Source organism: Corapipo altera, unplaced genomic scaffold, assembly GCF_003945725.1.
Source record: "Corapipo altera isolate COAL_440 unplaced genomic scaffold, ASM394572v1 44, whole genome shotgun sequence".
Taxonomy (NCBI): Eukaryota; Metazoa; Chordata; class Aves; order Passeriformes; family Pipridae; genus Corapipo; species Corapipo altera.
The window spans coordinates 3,639,652-3,659,823 of record NW_020884880.1 but is presented as its reverse complement, the minus strand read 5'-3'; the positions used below and the strand labels follow the sequence as shown (position 1 = coordinate 3,659,823).

Genomic DNA, 20,172 nt, shown 5'->3' with positions numbered 1-20,172 from the left:
TCAGTGAACCTTACTTAATAAAGTTACTGTTTTAAGTGTTAGTGTCTGTTACACAGAATTTTCTTGTAAAGAGCAGTAACAAACATTATTTCCCTCAGATCTGCTTTATCAAATGCCTCCTCAAGCAACTAGAGATGTTAGGCCTGCCACCTCATAGCTGGTTTTATCTTTGTGGAGAGAGGATTAAGTAAAATGGAGAAGTCTTTCCAGTAACAAAACACATTACTTAAGCCCAGTTATGTGAGAGTCAGTAAATATCACTTGAGTTGACTGAAAGAGAAGCAGCTTTTGTCTGTGGGTCACTTTTCATCAGGCATGCTACCTGTCAGCTTGCAGTCTTGTTGGCATCAGGTTACTTAGCCCACCTTCAACTGCTGACATAACTGGGAACAATTTACAGAATGATATGGAAAGTGATATTTTGACCTTTTCCAAAGTGGAAATCTGCTAGTAACAACTGTCATCAGGATCAGTTTTTGTGTCTGTGTGTGCAGCTTCAGCCTTGCCCATAGCTGGGTATGGATAAAAAGCTGAATTAAATACTTCTCTTAGCACTGGTATGGCTGCATTAGCATCGGTCCTCCTGAAGCTTCCAATGTAACTTAATAGAGGCTCTTTTCCTTAATTGGGGTGAGATATGCCTTCCAAAATGGACATTGGTGGATGACACCCTGATGTACCAGTTAACACGGTGTTAACCATGCCTTTCCTCTCCTGTTTGCTGGGAGATGGAGGAAAGCCATGGTCTGCAGCCACTGCTTGGACTGCCAGTCTGCAGTGCTTCTGTGCATTCATTGACCCGACCAACTTCAGCCTATGGTTTGAAGAAACTAACTGTTCAAAAACACCACCTGAATTCCCTGATAATCAAAAGGGGGCTGAAAAATGGCAACTGGACTGTGAGCACAGCTCCCAAGTTTCTCAAGGCTGCTAATTTCAGTGAAACCAAAGGAAAGTGAATGTAAGTTCAGCTATCAGCATATACCTTTTCCTTTTTTTTTTTTTTTTTTTTACCCCTGGCTTCTTTAGGCTTAGATTTCTGTGCAGTACAAAATTTAAACTTTAAGGCAGATGAAGTGTGATACTGATTTATATTTAATGGCTATAAGTGTTTGAAATGTCATTTGTTTGCCTATACTATGACAAAATTCTGAACTGAAGCGACATAGACACGTTTTTTTTGATTTCCACAAAATTCCCAATTGCTCTAGACTAACAGATTTTTACAAATGGGGTTAATTAAGTCTTTGCTTACAGTGATTATATTTAAGACAGCTTGCACTTTAGAAAATACACATTTTTACATTCCCAACTTCACAATTACACTTTGGTTTTTTGCAAGTGCTTTCTTGCGGATTTCTGTGCAAGCACAGAATTGGGATTCCAGCTGTTGACTTTGTCAGTTGAGTCCTAGCATAACTTCAGGCGTGGTTTTTCCCTTTTAAAAAGCCCTCTAAAATTTTATAAGAAACTCCAATCATACACTTTTTCAAAAATACTCTGGGTTTTGTTTTTTTGGTGGGACTTTTTTGTTGTCGTTTGTTTTTCTTTAGTTTTTAAATGATGCATTTAGGCTGAGGAAAAGCTTACTAAAGATTCTTTGTTAAATATACATGTGAGGATGTAATGCTGTTGTACAGACTGACACTAGAAATGCACTTGGAGTCACATTTGCCTTTACAGTCTACATTGCTCTTAAGAGTCAGAAGGGGAGGTAGTGTTTTATTGATAATGTTTCTGATATCTAATTCTTAGGTGAGGGTAAGATTTTATGTCTTGCCTTTTGGCTGTTTATTCCTCATTACAGAGATGTTTTCCCAGTTTTTTTAAAAATCCAGGTCTGCTTACAAAGTAATTTACTTTTTATTAGAAAGAAGTTGATGTTCTGTATTGACTTATCTGATGATGGTTATTATGCTGGCAAGCAAGGGACAGGGAAACTCTATAGCAGGCACAGACTGAGGGGATGAATCCACTTACTGCCAAAAGCAGCAAATGGATTGTATGGTGTGTCAACCATGATAATACTGATGGACTTACTCCATAGTGAGTTGAATATTTTTTGATTCAGTGTTTTGGGACAAAAAAGTGTAATTATTTTGGGTTTGTGGTGGTAAATGTAACTTAGATTTTAGTTGGAACTGGCTAGTTGTCTGATCTGCAGAAAATCCAGATACTCCGTGTTCTGAATTCACCTCATCAGAAAGATCGATACTGTAAGTTTAAAATGTTGGAAGTAATAAACCAGATAAATACATTGAAATTCAGTCTTTTATGGAGCTGCTTTCTTGGAAAAGTTTGTAAGAGTATTTTATTCTTGCCATTTATCAGTTGTGGGCTGTGTATGGTACTCTGAAATCCTTAGGTGAAAGGTGCTGGAAGCGTAAAAATCTGTATGGTAAAGATGGTGTAATGCTGAATCCCAGCAGAGAGGTATGTTGTAAAGATTTGATTCTTGAATGTCTTTATGACTTGTTACTGTGTGCTTGTTTAAGAATTGCAGGATTGCATAAAGAAAGCAGTTAGAACAAAAATCTTGAATATCTTTACATAAGTGTGAAATGAGTAAAATAAACATGGCCATCTAAAGCAGTGCCTAATTTATGTAAGGTGAACATTTATTTTCCTCACTCGTTCTGTTGTTTGAGTTCTTTTTAAATGACACTTTGACATCTTTTATATAAATTATGCGTATTAATGTAATTGTATTTACTTGTAGGTGGCTCTAACCAAGAGAGCTGATCCAGCTGAGTTGAAAACAATATTTTTGAAGGTATGTGTAAAGTAAATATTTTACTCTTTCTGCTTAAATTTTTCATATCTTTTGCTCCATTATTGCAGCGTACAACTCTTGATATTTTTTCCAACCATTAATCATTCTCTGTATTATTACCATGTTAGACTTAAATACCATTATCAGAATTGAACAATGCTCACCAAGAAGCCACATACATTCCTGAGTGATTATTGTATTGACTCAGAAGAAGTATTGCTATCTTAGAAAGAACCCTCATTGTTCAGAGAATGTGGTGGGAGTTTCAGTATTGTTCCTACACGTGGTAAAATGTTCGTGTAGACACCTTGCTGTTAGACCATTTGGTAAACTTTCTTATTCCATCTTTGCTTCCTTTCTTCCTTTACGGTTATCTCTGCTTCTCTAATTTCTAGAAGTATTGGGAAGATCACCTTGTGAAGTGCTGGCCATATTTATTATATAACTAAAATTCTTTCTGTGTTGGCCTGCTGTAGAAGTATGAAGGTAAAGAAACGACTCATTTACTTGCTTGTGTACTTGAGGGAAGTGTGCTTTAGTATTTTGCTGGAAGCTGGGACGTGATTATCCAACTCTACTCCATTCCTCTGAGACCCCACTTGAAGTACTGCATCCAGCTCTGGGGCCTTCAACACAAGAAGGATATGAAGCTGTTGGAGTGAGTCCAGAGAAGGGTCACAAAGATGCTCAGAGGGCTGAAGAAGCTCTCCTATGAAGACAGACTGAGAGTTATGATCGTTCCACCTGGAGAAGAGGAGACTCCAGGGAGATCTTACTGCGGCCTTCCAGTACCTGAAGAGGGCCTGCAAGTAATGTGGAGAGGGCCACTTTACAAGGACATGTAGTGAGAGGACAAGGGGGAATGAGTTTAAACAGAAAGAGAGTAGGTTTAGATTAGGTATTAGGAAGAAACTCTTACTGTTAGGGTGGTAAGACCCTGGAACAGGTTGCCCAGAGAAGTTGTGGATGCCCCATCCCTGGAAGTGTTCAAGGCCAGGTTGAATTGGGCTTTGAGTAACTTGGCCTAATGGAAGATGTATGTGCCCCTGGCAGGGAGGTTGGAACTAGATGATCTTTAAGGTCCCTTCTAACCCAAACCAAATTATTGTATGATTCTGTGAAACTGACTTTCTTTGACCTGTTTCCTAAATTTAAATAACTATCTTAGCCTTCCTAAGATTTATTAGTATAGCGTCTATATTAGCTTGGTATTCTGGTATGAAAAAAAAGAGTACAGTGGTTCTGTAGTTCTGAATAATGTATGCGAGATAGGTACCACAGTGCTGTAGAGAGCTGTTGTATCTGAATTATTTTTATGAAGGTGTTGAGTGCCTAAGAGAGCTCATACATTTCCAAGTTCTTCCCTCCACCTTCACTCTCTCCAGTATCATGCCCCACTCTCCATGTACTTCTTGGTATGTTTTCAATTGTCCCTTTTGAGCTATTCTTAACAATATGTGTAGGTGTCAGAATGTATATTGCCAGTATTTATAGTTTTATCATATACTGTCAGTATTTATAGCTCTGAAATCAGATTTTTAGTTGAGAAAGCTATGATTTAACTTATTAAGTCCTGGAATCTTCTGTCTGTCAGGAGAGCAAAAAGACTCCTGAAAAAGAATGGGTTATGTGATTTACAGAGGTGTATGCTTAAAGAGCAGGAGCAGGGCAGCAGATAAGGCACACAGTAGACCACTGACCTGAGAAGATGGTAGCAGTGAGGGAAGAAATAAAGACACTAGAGAGAAGCCTGGTCCCTTCTGCAATATGAGGTGATGCTCATTTGGAGCGGGGGGGAGGTTGGCTACTTGGTTTGCTGAGAATAGTGTGAAAATTGTTTCCTACCTGCCTGTGGGCGTTTCTGAAAGTTGTAGCACCCTTACTGCTTCGGTGGATTGAATGGGTCTTACTTGAGCACATTAAATGCCACCTCTGGCTTCTTTTTCTTCCTTTTCTGCTTCCCCTTTCACTGAAAAGAAGGGGTCTCAGTAACATGGAGTAATGGAATATGAGCTAAACATTTTGTTCAGTGTAATACAGAATTGTTGTGCCACTTACTAGTGAGAAGGAAAAAGCATGAGTGAATGTGGTATGTTGTTTCATGCTCTACAGATAAATGATGGCCAGAGTGTTAATTAAGCTGCTTCAGATGATTTTAAGTGGTGAGGCCAATACAGTTGCTTCTGCGGATAGTGGGATCTTCACTTACAAAATAACTTGACAACCATTACTTCTACTTCAATTAAGAATTAAAAAATATGATCGCCATGAAGGAGTGATACCCACAGTGGGAAAATAAGTATGAAACAATCAGCTTAAATACAGTTGATTGCAGTCAACTTTTAGCATATTTAATATGTCAAACCCCCGATAAAATATTTGCAAATCTTACTTTAAATGGGATTGAACTTGTTATTACTTGACTATCTAAAATGTATGTAAATAAGATACCAAAAAGCTGTTACGTACTACTGTATAATATCAAAATCTCTGTGGGTGTAATTGCCAAAGTGGGGAAAAATAAAATTGTAAAGAACCAATTTTTAAATGTTTCTCTTCCAAACCCAATAGAATTGATGTTAGTTTTTTTTTTCTGTTATGATAATTTCCAGGAGTACCTCTACTTTTTCTAAGTCTTCTACCATAACCCCTAAGAGATTAGATTTTAGTCAAAGTGATCAAGCTGACATTTTTCAAGGTCATTTTCTATAGGTAGTAGAGAGTACATGATTGGATTTCAAATACACTCGAGTAAATCACAATGGCAAGAAACAGGGGGACCTGAAACCTTGTGCTGTTTTCTGTTATTGAGTGCCCTAGCAGGGGGTTAGCCTGGATGAAAAAAATGAAATATAGAAGGATAGGCTGTCTGACTTATTTGATTTGTTTCTCAATAGAAGCTGTGTTAAAAGTTTCTAAGGCTGGGATTCTGAAGGATTCTGTCTTTCTGCAAATGATTACATTGAAATCAATTGATCTTTTAGTTCTTTCAAAAGTATACAATTCAAAATTCCTTGCAGTGTAGAAACTAGAAAGTTTGCGTTACAGTGTCTATTGAGAAATGAATCCTTAAGCGCTAACCAATATATAGATGCCAAAGCAAGTTATGTTTTGTTTGAGCTTGATTCTCTGAAGCCTTGTTTCTTGAAGATATTGTTGTACCTGAAAATGGTATTTATATAGCACTAGAAGAAAATAATCTACTTACTGTTACACTTTGGCATCCCTCTGAGAGTTATATGCCTACAGCAGGTATAACGGTATGCTGCAGGCACCGGTAAGAAATGAAAACTGGCAGTTTTCGTCCCTTAGCAGAGCCATAGTAATGTGAAAGAAAACATGTCTTTGAAGTACACTACAAAATAGCAGTAGGCATCTAATTTATTTATTACTTTACTGTGGATAATGCTCTATGGGGAGCTGCAACAATGGTTTATCATCCTACCTTGCCTTAAAAAAAAAAGAAAGAAAAGAGAAATTAGCAGTTTCTTTCCTGTTCTCAGTGTACATTTGTTATCCCAAGACAGACCTGTTTCCTTTTAAAGCTAACACGTGGTTCTGCAAGTGCCTCTTCATTTTCTTCCTCTTAATTGTTGTCCTTATCCTTTTTCTTTACTAGAAATACATATTTAGAGTTGATTTCAAATTTAACCTTCTGCAGAAAACGAGGGCTTTAAAATTTGAGGGATGACCTAGGAATCAGTGTAGGGGTGGTAACAAAGGGAATTGTATTTATTTATTTAGGTATTATCTTCAGAAGTATTAGTATTACTTTTGTTTGTAACATGTTACTGGAGGCTTCCCTTTGGACTAAATATGCTTAGGTCAGTCAATAGCTGTTTTCTGGAGTAGTATGCCAGTAAGTGTGGTGCAAAGCAGGAGTAATTTATGCCAGTGGTGTTTGGTAAGGTGTTAGACCTCTTTTCTTTTTTCTTAGTGTGCTGAACTGTCAAAGTTCTTGTTTTCTTTACATTTTTCTGTAAATTCTATTCTTTGGCTTCCTTTCAGCACTTCAACCAAAGAGGAGTATCTGTGGATTCTCCTTTCCTTAGGGACCAGCTGTGGCTGGAGGTGGTGAGGTGGAGTTCTTCAAAACAGCACCCCCAGGTGGACGCTCTTGTGGGATCATTTGCTCCACTGGCATTTCGCGGCTGTAACCCTGCCTTATCCTGGAGTAGTGACTGCATACAGGAGTCATTTCAGATAAATAAGATATGCCAGAGTATCCTGTTGATGTCAGAGTTTCAGTGGGCCTGAGATTCCACATACAATGCTTGAAAATGTGTGTGTGCTTCTTGTTCTACTTCAAAAGAAGTATTCGATACTGGAGCATTTCTAGTCTACCATGGAGAAATTGTTGACGTGATAACCAAAAAATCATATATTTGCGATTCTTTGGCTAGGAAGCCAAGTCTTCAGCTGCCTGAGTGTTTCCTCCTTTTTCTAGACCTTGTTTGCATCTAGGTTGTAGGTTCTTTGGAGCAGAACTATCATCTCCTGTAACATAGGCCTCCTCCTGACTGGAAACCATGGGTGGTGGTAATAAAAGCCTGGAGAAGGATGTATTGAGGCACTAAATGTTGTATTCTTTAAACAGTATGCAAGTGTGGAGAAGAATGGAGAATTCTTCATGTCTCCTCATGACTTTGTCACCCGATACCTGAAGATAATTGGAGATGGTTTGCCTAATGCAAGCACTGTACAGCTCCTTGCAGGTGTGGTGGATCAGACAAAAGATGGGTAAGTGTTTTTTTGTGATTTTGTTTTTGTTTGTTTAGGTGAGGGTTTTTTGTTTGAATTCTTTTTTGTTTGCTTGGTTTTGGATTTATTTTTTTGTTTTGCTTCTTTTTTTTTTGTAGTTGATTGGTTTATTTTTCTTTTTCTGTTTTTCTTTGTTCATTTTTAAAATTCAAAACCATTCTCTGAGAAGTCTAATCCCTGAAGGATGGTGTTTTGTTTTTCACTTCCCTGCCCCCCCCCCCCCCCGCAGATGCATAAAGGAATACAGTATCTTCTAAGTATCAAGAGTAGAAACAATGTTTTCAACAGCACCTACCATTTAGCGGCGCAAACCATTTTCTGTCTACTGTGTATTTTTAATTCACGGAACCTTTCATGTTTGTTGGATGGCTCCCCTAACTCCTGCTTTTCTTTCCTTCCATGAGTCTTTCTGTCTCTGTTTACTTTATGTATCTGTCACAAACACATCCAAATTGCAATCTAAAATAAGTTTAGATGGTGTAGGAAGAGATCCTAGAAAAAGTTACCGTGCTTTATTTTGCCATGGCTCTGTTAAAGGTTTTTTTGCTGCTGTTTTTTTCCTTCAAGAGGGAGGAGGAGCATCTAAGGTATTTAGAGAGTCACTCTGCAGACTTGGGAAGACAGCAGTGAAGTTGGTTGCACATGGTTTGCATTTGAAAGGCTGACTTTGCCAATGGGCAAGATCAGCTACCCCTCCATCTTCCTCCCTCTACTTAAATGAAATCTTAGCTTTTGCTTTTGGTACTTGCCCAGGCAAGCTGTCTCTTCACCCATATGAATGCATTTTTTGAACCCTCCCTTTAAAGTATCCTTAGAGAAACTTTAGAATAATTAGCTGTGGACTTAAAGTGTCTAGTAGTGGCATTTTTAGAAACCAGAAAACTTCAGGCATGACTCATATCAGTGGTTGCAGAGAGTAAAATGTGAGATAAATAAAGTATGACTAGAGAATGCAGGCTTCTTAGGGATAACTGAGAACTTCTGCAGTAGTTTCTGTGCTCTCTTTTCTGCTCAGCCGGTTCCATGTATCTGGCAGCTGGGCACCTTAAACCTTGCAGATGAGTTAGAGTGGTGATTGTTACTCTAGCAAAAGAATTCTGAAAAAGGTTATGTTGGTAACATTGATTGCATCAAGAAAACAGTGGCTTCAGGTAATGTTTGACTGAAAACATTAAGCATTTCTCAGATTTCTTCCCTTGGTTTGATGCCTGCAAAAATGTCATTTTCCAAATTACATGGCTTCAAATCCGTTTTGTAATAAGAAGATTGAGAGCATAATCCATACCTTGTGATTTGGATCTCCCTCACAAACAGAAGCTGGTGTCAGGAAGAACAAAATGTAAAACTGTAACCTATGTGAACTTGTTGACAAGTTGGGATTTCATAACTTGGCATGATCTTGTGGGAGTTTTGTGGTGGAGTATTGAGGCTTCTAATTGCTGCTTTCTGCTATGGGCAAGGATTGTTTCTGTAATCCACACTGTGCAGTGACAGGGGAGGACTGCGTGTTCCTAATGTGTCTTTGGAGAGTCTCTTCTGATGTTCAGGCTGTCTTTTTATTTAGCTGCTACACTAATACATGAAAGAATGGAGAAAGTTTGGAAAGTGATTGGCATCCATCTATTTAATCTGCATTTGCATCTTGTTCCTGTGGTGTATAATGTAATTGACAGAGTGATCATCTGAGACAAGGGCCAGTTGCTTTTTGGTTCCTGGCATGAAATCTCCTAGAGGTGAGAACATCTAGGAGGACATCCTCCTAGAGGATGTATTGGTCTTCTCCTTTTGAATGCTTTCCAACTTGGCAGGCCAGAGCTCCCAGTTTTTAAAGTGAAGCACAAAACTGCTTTTGTTAGTGTTCATATTTAGTAGGCTTGTCGGTGCTTAGAGACTTACACATGTTCAAGGTCATGAGAGTATGTTCAATAATTTAGCTTTAGTATAAAATAGAAAGTATCTTGCAAGGGCAATGGCAAAATTTTGTTACAGTGTTAGTGGCTAAAAGTAGTTTAGTTCTGAGAATACTGCTAGGATATTTCTAGAAGTGTTTTATCCACTGTCTTGGATCCCCGGTTTGCTCTGAAGAAGCAGCTGTTGTTCATGACTGGTGACCATGACCACTTGTCACTAAAAGGATCTGAGCCAGGATCACAAGGGCTGTTCCTTGCATTCTTTAGAATGCTTTTCAATTTCTTCTTGTTTTGGTGAGAAGATGGGTAGAGGTACCAAGTGTAATCAGTGTGGAATACTGAACTTGGTAAGTCACACGGGTGAAAGACGGACAGCTCAACAGCTTCTGACTCATGAGCAGAGCATATAAATGGGCAAAGAATTGCTTACCCCAGAGCTGAAGAAGTTCTGAGTGTAAAGTGGAAAGAACAGCAACTCTTACATACAATCCCACAGTGTACTGTAGGCAAAATCTCATGTAGCTTTAGCACAATTCCTGCATTGCCAGAGATTAAGGATTTGAGCGTATCTACAGGAGCTGCTGTTGTTGTGACAAAGGTACAAGACCTCTTAAAGCATATTCTGTCATTCAGTGAATATCTGTTGCCATGGGAGCAAGTTTTGCCTCCATCTTAAGTCAGGGCAGAGGTTTATTTGGAGGTAGGCTTTCCTGCTGTTCTCTTCTGAAGGCATGATTTTAAGGTTTCCTCTAAGAAAAGGAAATAGTTACCTTGGCGATGTCCAGATGAACCTTTCAAAGTAGTTGATTGGTAATAACACAGGGGTTTTTAAGTGTTATATTGCGTGGTTGTTTGTATGAAACAGACTGAAGAGCCTTGACTGGTTCCTGGCCTTAAGCCTCTCATTGCTAATCTTAGTTTAAAACTATGCTTTATTTGGCTTCAGCTGGATCAGAAATTCCCCCAGAATACAGTGGCTTTCTCAAGGCCCGCCAACAACAGGCCAAGCATTTTCTGTCCTGCCTACTGTAACATTGTTTTGCAATTTTTTGTTTTACTTTTAAACATGTCTCTAACAAAATAAGTATTTACTGCATGTCTCTGTTTGGACTGTAGTAACTAACACTTTACTGAGAAATACCATTGCTTTATTTTTAGAAAGGACAAAGTATTCAAAGATAACACTTGGAAATGCCAGCATTTTTCATTATTATTGGGTATAAATTTATCCTCTAACGGACCAATTTGCACTATACTTAGTTTACCTAGCTTGGAGTGTAAAATAATAGATGTAGCTTCAATTTGTGTCCCATTATGTTACCGTGTTTAAATTGCTGATACAGTAAAAACATATGCATTGATTTCTGAAGAAAACTGTTCATCATTGCATTTGTATGTATTATTACAGTGGGTAGTGGCTTTTTTTCTTTGCATGGCTATATGCGGACTTTCTCAAGTGGGAATGCATCATGTCTGTGTGGTGTCCGGATACCACGGGCGTGAGCATCAAAAGAAGCAGCATGGAAGAAAGGAGAGAGCAGTAAAATAGTGGGTTTGCTGCACTATACCCAGTTGTTGTGTTTGGACTGAAGCTCTTGTGTGTGGATGCTTTTAAAATATCAAGATCTGAGTCTTCCTGAATAAATCATGCAGTATTGACACTGATAATGAGGATGTGAAGGTAAAGGAAGACTTTGACCATTTGGGTAGAATATCTTCAAAACCGAAATAAAATTTTGTAAACATTTCAGCTTCCTCTCTTTGTACTGTTAAAATCACTGGGTTTTTCTCTGCTTTTGTAACATAAATGAGTACTTGTTTAGGTAGATAAAATATACTACTTAAGTAGTATATTGAAGTCCGTGTTAATATGTGCTGTTTAATGACACCTAATGTTATTCAGTGACGGGCTATGGTAAACCCAAAAGGGTGATGCTAAACTGGAGAGAAAATGTGTTACCCAGGCAACTACCCTTGTGCAGTATAGAGAAGTGAGCATATGGCTATGTAGTACACATTATTTCAGCATCTTTAAGCATTAAGAATCACACGTGTAATTGACTGTGAAAAATTACTGCTCAGTTACTGTATTGTATGGTCATAATAGAAGTAAATGAATACGTCGTTGTTAGAATAGATCTGTTGGGAATCACTAGCAGGCTAGTCTACTTAGGGAGCAAAAATACAATAAGAAGAAAATAGCTGGTTTAATTAACATGTAAAAATTGGGTTAATTTGAATTCAGCTGGCACAGCAGATATTAATGTCTCTTCTTTAACAGTCTGGCTAGAGCCACACAATTTGTACACTTTTAATATTCCTAGTACTGTGAATAACTGTTTTAAAAAATGGATAAAGGGTTATTTTAAGCATCTATTCTGACTTAATATGGGGATTATTGCTTCCAAGTACTGAAAAAGAGTGCTCTTACCAGTATAAAATCTTGTAGCAGTGTTAATACATGGAGTTTTAATCAAATCCAGGACTAGTAGCATAGAATGTGTTCTTAGCATGGTGGTGGGATTCTGCTGGTATAGGTGCTGTATTTGTTTTCTGTGTTCTCATCACTGTATTGGGATCCATTGGTAAGGACATGCACTAGTTGTTGTTTCACACAGAAAACAGCTTTACCATAATGGTGTTGACAAAGATTGTGCATTTATAATTCTAAACAATCCTGTTCTAGAGTCTTGTCACCTGCTGTCTGTTCTGTTCTGTTCTTTCTCTGTGTGTGCATTATAATCTTTGGGACAGAACTCAGTGCTTTGCATCTTTTTACTGTTCTGTCAGGTATGTAACCAATAATAATGACTAATAATGACCTTTTATAGACTGTAAGTCACATTGTAACAGTAAATATGCGTAAATAGGTTGTGATAAATTGTTTTAAAATTGAAGGAAATGTTACTTTTGAAAAAAATTAGTTAAGAAGAGATGGAAGTTTTCTTTCTTTTAAAGGCTGAGTATCTGTGTATTCTGTGTCTAACAGGGAGGAGTACTGAGAGTTCCCAAGGAGTTTAAAGTAAACCATTCCATGGCTTCCCGTGTGCTAAAATGTGCATATGTAATAAGTCACTGGCTTCTTTGCCAGTAAAGCCTAAGGCCTGCTTATATGTTTGCTGGCATTGTCAATTGTGAGTTTAATCTTAAGAATACCTGAGGAGGTTTCTTTTTATTTACTTCTCTCACTACGTAATAACCTATGGTGGCAAGTTCTCAGAGTTAATTGTTAAACTCTACATTTCCTTTACTTTTATTTATGCATATATATTCAGGGAGGTAACGTGGAACAGCTTTTAGGCCTTCTCTGTACTGTGCTTTTAAAAAAATGTCCTCTTTTGTTCATCGTCTCGTGTTTTTATGTTCCTCATGAAAGTCAGCTTTTCTTACCCAGTGGATGTTTGGCTGCTGAGATGCAGCAAGCACACTTCTGTGTGACTTGAAATTAATTCCTTTAAGACAGGGTGACTGGAAATTGCTGTATAGTCATGGGTCATCATAACTTGATGGAACGAATGTCTTTTCCAACCTGTTGAAGCCTTCGGTTCTTCACTGTTACTGCATGCTGAGTATAAGTTTTCATTGAACTGGCTGCATTATTGTTTTGAGTCAAAGTCCTAAGGGGTTTTGTGTGTTTCTTGACATTTGGTACACTAAATTTTGTGCTTCTCAGAAATAAATCTTTGTTCTCCAGGTGCTGCCATGTGAACTCATTAAAGCTACACGCTGGCTACAGTGACATACAGCAGCCTGAGAGAGGGCAATCTTAAGTCTCCCAGACTGCCAGCAGGCCCTGCAGCCACACATTTGAAGATGATTTTAAGCTGTACAACCTAGACATTAAAGAAGTAGCAAAACAGAAGAATGGTTGGCCTTTGCCTCTTTAAGAGTAGGAGTCTGATCTCCATTTGAACTCTTGGGTGTGACCCAGGGAAATTAGAACAGCTCAAGGTCTTTGCTGTATCAAATCTACTGCTGGAAACAATGCCAGGTTGTCTAATTAAGTGTTTCTGTTTATGAACTAACTTAAGGAAGGGCATCTCTGCTTTTATCTGTGCTCTGCTACTGTGCTTGCATATAGGGAACCTGGCTGTAATGATGAATTTGAATAAGCTGCTCTTGGGCTAAGGAACAACATGCAGACTATTACTTGAAATTAATGATTCAACACGCAGGACTGGAGGGCTGTGATGGATGACTAATAAGTTGCTAGCAAACAGATAACGCATTCGATCGGTTCCTTCTGAAGTGAGTGGCAGCATGTAGGTCTTGAATGGATTTGCTTTACAAAAGCCCTAAGTACTGAGTCTTGAGGGAAGTTACTCATGTCTTTATTACCTCTGTCTTGCCAGTGGAGAGAGGCAGGCTCCCCCAGAGGGCAGTTCAGTTAGACATTAAAGCTGAGGTGAGTAGCCACGTTGAGTGTTTTGCTTATGTTCTGTTGTGACTTGCTGAGAGTAATAATTCCTTGTCTAACAGACATTTCCGTCTAGTGATATAAAAGCTTCCTGAAAGCATTGAGGATAGGTTCCATTTTAATCCCTATTGATAACAGTTTGTACACATTTTGGTTGTGATCTTATTTCTTTTGTATAATGTATGTTATATTGTATTTCAGTATTCTGCAAGCAAGTGGTTTCATAGCTCTTGCTTTTTACTTCATCCCTTAGGTTGATATCCTTTCAAGAGTTTGTGGCATTTGAATCAGTCCTGTGTGCTCCAGATGCATTGTTCATAGTAGCCTTTCAGCTATTTGACAAGACTGGCAAAGGAGAAGTTACTTTTGGTAAGATTGTTCTTAAATATACATTCCTAATGTAAAAATCTCTACCTATGCCAAACTATTTCACCTTCTATTTACTGTAGGAGATGCAGTGATTGGCAGTGGAACTACACTAGTGCCAAGCAGTTTTATGTCTGAATTCTTTTAATCATTTATGTATGCACAGTATGAAGCCAAGGTCATGGTAATTATCATGGTTTTCTCTGGAGAACTGGTCACTTCTCTTTTTCTCTTCCCCAACATGCTTGTACAGGTCTTCAGAAGAGCAGTGAAAGGTGACTAGAGGAAATGATTGTAAAACCACAGGAAAGTTTCCAGAAGACTTGGGTGAATGTTGGGTCTAAAATTATCCTGAATTATTTTTTGTTTAAATTGGCTGTATTTCAAGATGACTGAATTTTAAAGCTTAAACATTTATTCGATGAGATTTTACAGTAATAAATTATTTATTACATGTCCCCTTGCTGCCCCACCCCACCAAATTCAGGTTGCGTTGGAAGTGTGGTGTTTGCACTGATAACATGAAAAATATTCAGGCCAGTTAAAAACTTTATTAGGGAGACTGTTTATTTCTAGATACCCTAGAGATGGCTTTTGATATCTGTGGGAATATCTGCCACCTGCCATTCTATCTGGAAAAAGGATTCAGAAATTAGCAGTTTTAATAACTTCTGCTGTTGAGTTTGCTCTTCAAAAAGTATTGGGGATTATTTTGCTAAGTACCTAAACTGTATAAAATTGCTATTTCTAATCTACATTTGGACATGGTTATCCCTGTGTATCAAGTTTTATTAATTGGTTGTTAGACAGTTTTAAGAAAAACGAAAATTGGATGGTGTTGACCCTGTCTTTCTGAAATATATGGTTCACACATCCATTGTCTTTTCCTAATATTCCCCACCCATGTTTTATGCTCAGTTAAAAAAGCCCTTCCCTTTCCATTTGAATTAACAAGGTTCTGTTATCATTGGTTGAAGCATCATTGTATTAGTTCTACCATCTCCAAAAATCTGTATTTGAAGTTGCAGCAGGTGAGAAGACTTGCTGTTTCTTCTTGTGTCTGTTTTGTTTTTTCATTACTTCGGTTGTCTGTTGAGATTGTGAAAGACTTTTTGTGTGCAATGTTTTAAAATTTACTACAGATGCTAAGAGATTTGCAAGAATTCCAGGAAAAATTTCTGCAGATCATAACCTTGATGAAGGAAGTATTTTGTGGCTTTCAGTCTTGTGTTTGTGGACAGAGAGGCAATGAGAGATACCATGCTTTTAAAGCAGGAGGGAGTGTGCATTTTGCTAAGGTTTTGTTCCAGAGAAGACAAGCCAGGGTTCCTGGAATGCCTGTGATGTGCAGGTTCTTGTCTGCGTCAGAGCCTCCGGTTGCTTGGAGTACTCATTAATAATCTTGGAATAACTGTAGTCGTTTGATCTGAATGCTGAATCAGTGCGACTTAACTTTTTAACTCTTGACATTCTTGTTCATATATTTCCTGCTGTCAAGTGCTTCCCTTGGGGTTTGACACAGTGAATCAAAGGATTTGTTTGGCATTTGAAGTCCATTGAAGTCCTTCTAGTGATGAGAGAAAATCCCATGCCAGGCTGTATTTAAGATATTTGAAAAAAGGAGACAAGCCAACATTGGCAGAACCTCAGATAGCTTTCTTTTAATTCATTCGTCTCCCCCTTTGAAACCATAAATGTATTTGTAACTTCTGTATAGTACCTTGTGGCTGCTACCCCAGCAAATGCCTGGAGTGAGGGGAGTGGGAGAGCCGTCTCAGTGTTGTGCATTCTCAGCAGAAATGGTTGATCTTTAGACAAAGCTATCTTTTTTCCTGTCACAAGGAAAAAAAAAAGTATTTTGAAAATTAAAAAAAATAGCATTGTGAAAAAAACCACCTAATATTTTCATAAATAAATTACTAAAATACTGTCCTGTAGCTTTGTCACTCAGTGCCTTAGTCATGCATCTTTGAAGTTATTTAAGAGATCTTTTTCCATTCACCTGAATGAGAGTGGGATCAAGTCCTTATCAAGGTTAGGAGACTTAAATAGGGGTTTTGTATACTGTGGCATTATGGTGTGAAAAGAGCAGAAGAAAAGGGAAAGGATCTTTTTCAGTATACTGCTGTTCAGTGTGGTATATCAAGGATCTCATTTTAAGTCTGTATCTCATTTTTTTGGTAAAGAAACAGCATGGCTTATCTGTGCAGTCACTGTTTTTCTGTACAGTAAAATAATGGTGTAAATATTTTAGCTTATACCAAACAGAATATAGGCCTTCTCAGCTGTGAACTTCACATTTTCTACTAAGCAAATTGTCCAAATCTTATTCTTCCACAGCTGCACTTAGCTTGGTACCTTTGTAAAATGAATTAATAATGGGCTTTATGTCAATGAGCTTTTACACTGAATGCCACATCCAGGCTGTGGATATTCAGAGAAATGTTCTGGGTAAAGAAGTTCTAGTATTTAACGCTTTGCATGTACTTTTCTTGAAAAACGCTGCACTATTACGTTAGCTTCTGGATTGGAAATGCATTTGCATTTTGGCCATACATTGACATCTCTACAAGTTTAAATGTTTCACTTCTTTCAAGTTGAAAGTTAACTGTGCCTGGTTCTTTGACAGGGCTAATATCTACTTAAAGGGCTGATCTGCAAGCAGTGTGGGTATGTGGAGGGGGGGGGAAGTATTTCTAGTTTATTGCTTTTTGAGGTGAATTAAATAGCCACTAGTAAATTAGTGGCCGGTGTTTGATTGAGAGTACACCTGGCTGTTGCATCATGTCTTAGATTTACCTGCTGCTGAAGTGTCAAAGCTTTGACAGTTTGCAAGGAGTTAAAGCTCTCAGCAGGAAAGTGAGAGGAAGTTTAGCTGGCTTTTAAATTCGAGGCAAAGAGCAAACCATTGCTTCTTGCTGTTGAGTGTTGACAGGCACATAAAAGCTGATAATGTAAGTCCAGGGGTTTAAGAGACTTAGTAGAGTTGCTTTTTCGTAGTATGACTGTATTTTAATGCCTCATTAAAGAAGCTGAGCCCTTTGAAATTCTTTACTAGATGGCATTTAAAAAAAGGCAAGATGGTTGGATAAAAATGTCAGTGTTTAAAAACTACCTCATCGTAACCTTCATCTTTAATTTTGAATGGGTAAATGAAAAGATGGGACCTAACAGTTCTGAGCAGTGTATACCACAGCAGTGATATCCACAAACTGGAACCTTCTTTGTCTGATATCAATTTTCCATGTTGGTTTTGCTCACAGAGAAAGGAAACAAAAAGAGATGAGGTTGCCTGAGTCTGTGCTGCTAACCATCGTGAATCTGGCTTTGGAGATTTTAATTCCGATTTGTTTTAAAGTAGAATTTTCCACCAGACATTCTTGCTCTTGTTCTTAGTGAAATGTAGCTGTGGTATACTATGTGATTTTATAGTTTTGGTTTTCTTTTTTAAAGGTCCTCTAATGCAATCTGAAGCTCTGTGCTGCACTGCTTTGAGAAATATGAGTATGATGTAGAATGTCAGTTCTTTAATTTAAAAAAAAAAAGTATAACAACCCCCCACCACCACCAAAAACACAAAGGAAATGGGGAATGCAAACCCCAAGTTTTTGTTTGCTGAGCATAACAACTGCAGAATTGAGTAATGTATTCTACTTTTGTCTCTAAACAAGACTTTATTGACATACAGGCAGCAGCTATTGTGGGTCACTGCTTCTGTTATTAATTATTTTAGTACAGTTCTTAGATAAACACATTATACATCTTACTAAGCATTCTTGTTTGCTTATCTGATACTTAAATTACCTGAATACTTGTTTATAAACTTTCTAAAAGGATTAGCTCTTAACAGAGGTTTAAATAGCTATACAGCTATTGTGATGAACTTCAGAGTTTTTTCCTCTATGATAATGCTGTAAGACTTTTTCAATATGCAAAGAATTATTACAGGAGTTTCATAATTGCTTTCATGACCAAAGAATTAGGTTCAGATTGTGTGAGGCAGCTCTTGCTTTTGTTACAGAGGGTTATTTATTTTGTGCTTTGCACTGTAATTGCTGATATGACTTGGTTCTTCTTATAGAATCTATAATTTTTTTTATTTCTTGCACAACACCTAGCTTAGTGATGCCCAGCGTGGTACAGTCAATACCATGTAAAGCAAGTAAAAACGAAATCTGAACCAACAAAATAAATTGCTGGGGCTGTAAGCTTTGATCACTTGATAAACTGCAATATTCAGTATTTATTAGTGAAATTTCCCTTGCTGGTTCAAATTGCTTAGAAACCATTTGTAGCTAGTGATGTGTTAGCTTACACATCACAGTTTCACCTATACAGTGAAACTTGTTGGTTTATAAATGACAACTGCCTAGATATGATGATTCCACTTGCAACACTACAAATGCAAAACCTGTTTAGTCTCTGGTGTTTTTTGTTATTTGTACTGGATTTTGCACAAATAGTTGCCAGTTTTAATTACAAGAGGGTGTAAAGTAGACTTGTTGGTATATTTGTTTTCTTCAAAATGATTTTTGAAATCTTCTCTGACTAATTTTGGAGAATTTCATTTCTAGACATATGTCAACTTGGCAAGTTTGGTTTTTTTGGTTTTTTTTTACTTTTAACTGATGTTACGTAACCAGGCAGACTTTGATGCAGGCATCTTAAGTAAAATGGAGCCTGTTTAGATACAAAATGAATCTGTCATTCTAAATATTATGAGAAGCTTTGTCCTTTTACACTGCTGGGTTTCATTTGGTCAAGAAAATGCAATTTAGTTTTCTAAATCATCCATAACTGAAATTTGGTGTTTCAGTTTGTTCTTTGTTATTGGTTACGTTCTGTTGTTTTGTTGGGAATGATCATAGAATCATCAAACAATTCAGGTTGGATGGGACTGTGGCAGCCGTCTGGTTCAAACCCTTGCAACATCATCAGGACCAGGTTGGTCTGGGGGCAACATCTAATCAAGGTTTTACATGTCTTTGGGGATGGAGATTGCAGCCACCATGAGCAAGCATCTTCCAGTGCTTGACCACTGTTATAGTGGAAAATAATTTCCTGAGGCCTATCTGGGATTGCCCATGTTCCAGCTTGCATCCACTGCCTCTTGTCCTTCCACTGTGTATCTCTGTCTTCCCTTTGCTCTCCCATTGGGTAACTTAGACAACAATGAGGGCCTCCTTTAGCCCACTCTTTTCCAGGTTAAGAAAACCCCATTCCATCAGCTGTTCCATGCAAGTCACATGCATTATCCACCAACTACCTTATATGGAGAAAATAGAAGTGATCCTTTATTTTAGTTAGCCAGGTTGTGCTGTTTACCTTGGTGAAAGTGGTCTGATTTTTTAATTATTATTATTCAGAGCAAAAGGGGTAAATTTAATTTTTATGCCCACGTGGAGACTAGTGCTTTTCAAACTTGAGGTCTTTGGGTGCTGGCAGTTTGTTGCTCGCTTCTAAGGAGGCCAGGAAAGGTAATAAAAAAACATAAGGCTGTTGCCAGTGAACTGATATTATGGATCTTCACAGCTCAAGTAGAAATATTTTTAAGGGAAATGGAAAAATTTTGAAAACCCTTTAAGTAAGCCAATAATGGATGGCTTACTTTAAAGGATGATGAGGATGATGGTACTTTTAGAAAGAGCCTACTTTTGTTGTTGTTGTTTTGTTTTGGGGGTTTGTTGTTGTTGGTTTTGTTTTTGCTTTTTTGTTTTTTTGTGAGTTTTTTTGTGGTATTTGCAGTGTTTAGCACAGGTAACAGAAGTGCACACATATCTCAGTCAAAAATCAGGGCCAAGAGGAATTGGATGCTGTATGGATATGTCATGAGGAAGTGAATTAGTAGGTTTTAGATATGACAAGAGCACGAATAACCAGAGCAGGGGAAAGGTAAAAGGATAAAAAAGTGAGAACAATTTCAGCAAAGGGGTGGAAGTTGAAGC

The 20,172-nt window shown here is 37.8% G+C and overlaps 1 protein-coding gene across 3 annotated transcripts in view; it reads left to right on the top strand.

Annotated features, from left to right (window-relative positions):
- Positions 1–20,172, top strand: part of SLC25A13 (solute carrier family 25 member 13) — a 102,237-nt gene that overhangs the window by 20,595 nt on the left and 61,470 nt on the right. For all 3 annotated transcript variants that reach the window (XM_027639375.1, XM_027639374.1, XM_027639373.1), the window contains 3 exons: positions 2,720–2,773; positions 7,371–7,513; positions 14,115–14,230. In XM_027639375.1, the coding sequence (XP_027495176.1) occupies positions 2,720–2,773; positions 7,371–7,513; positions 14,115–14,230 (313 nt within the window). The remainder of the gene's footprint in view (positions 1–2,719; positions 2,774–7,370; positions 7,514–14,114; positions 14,231–20,172) is intronic.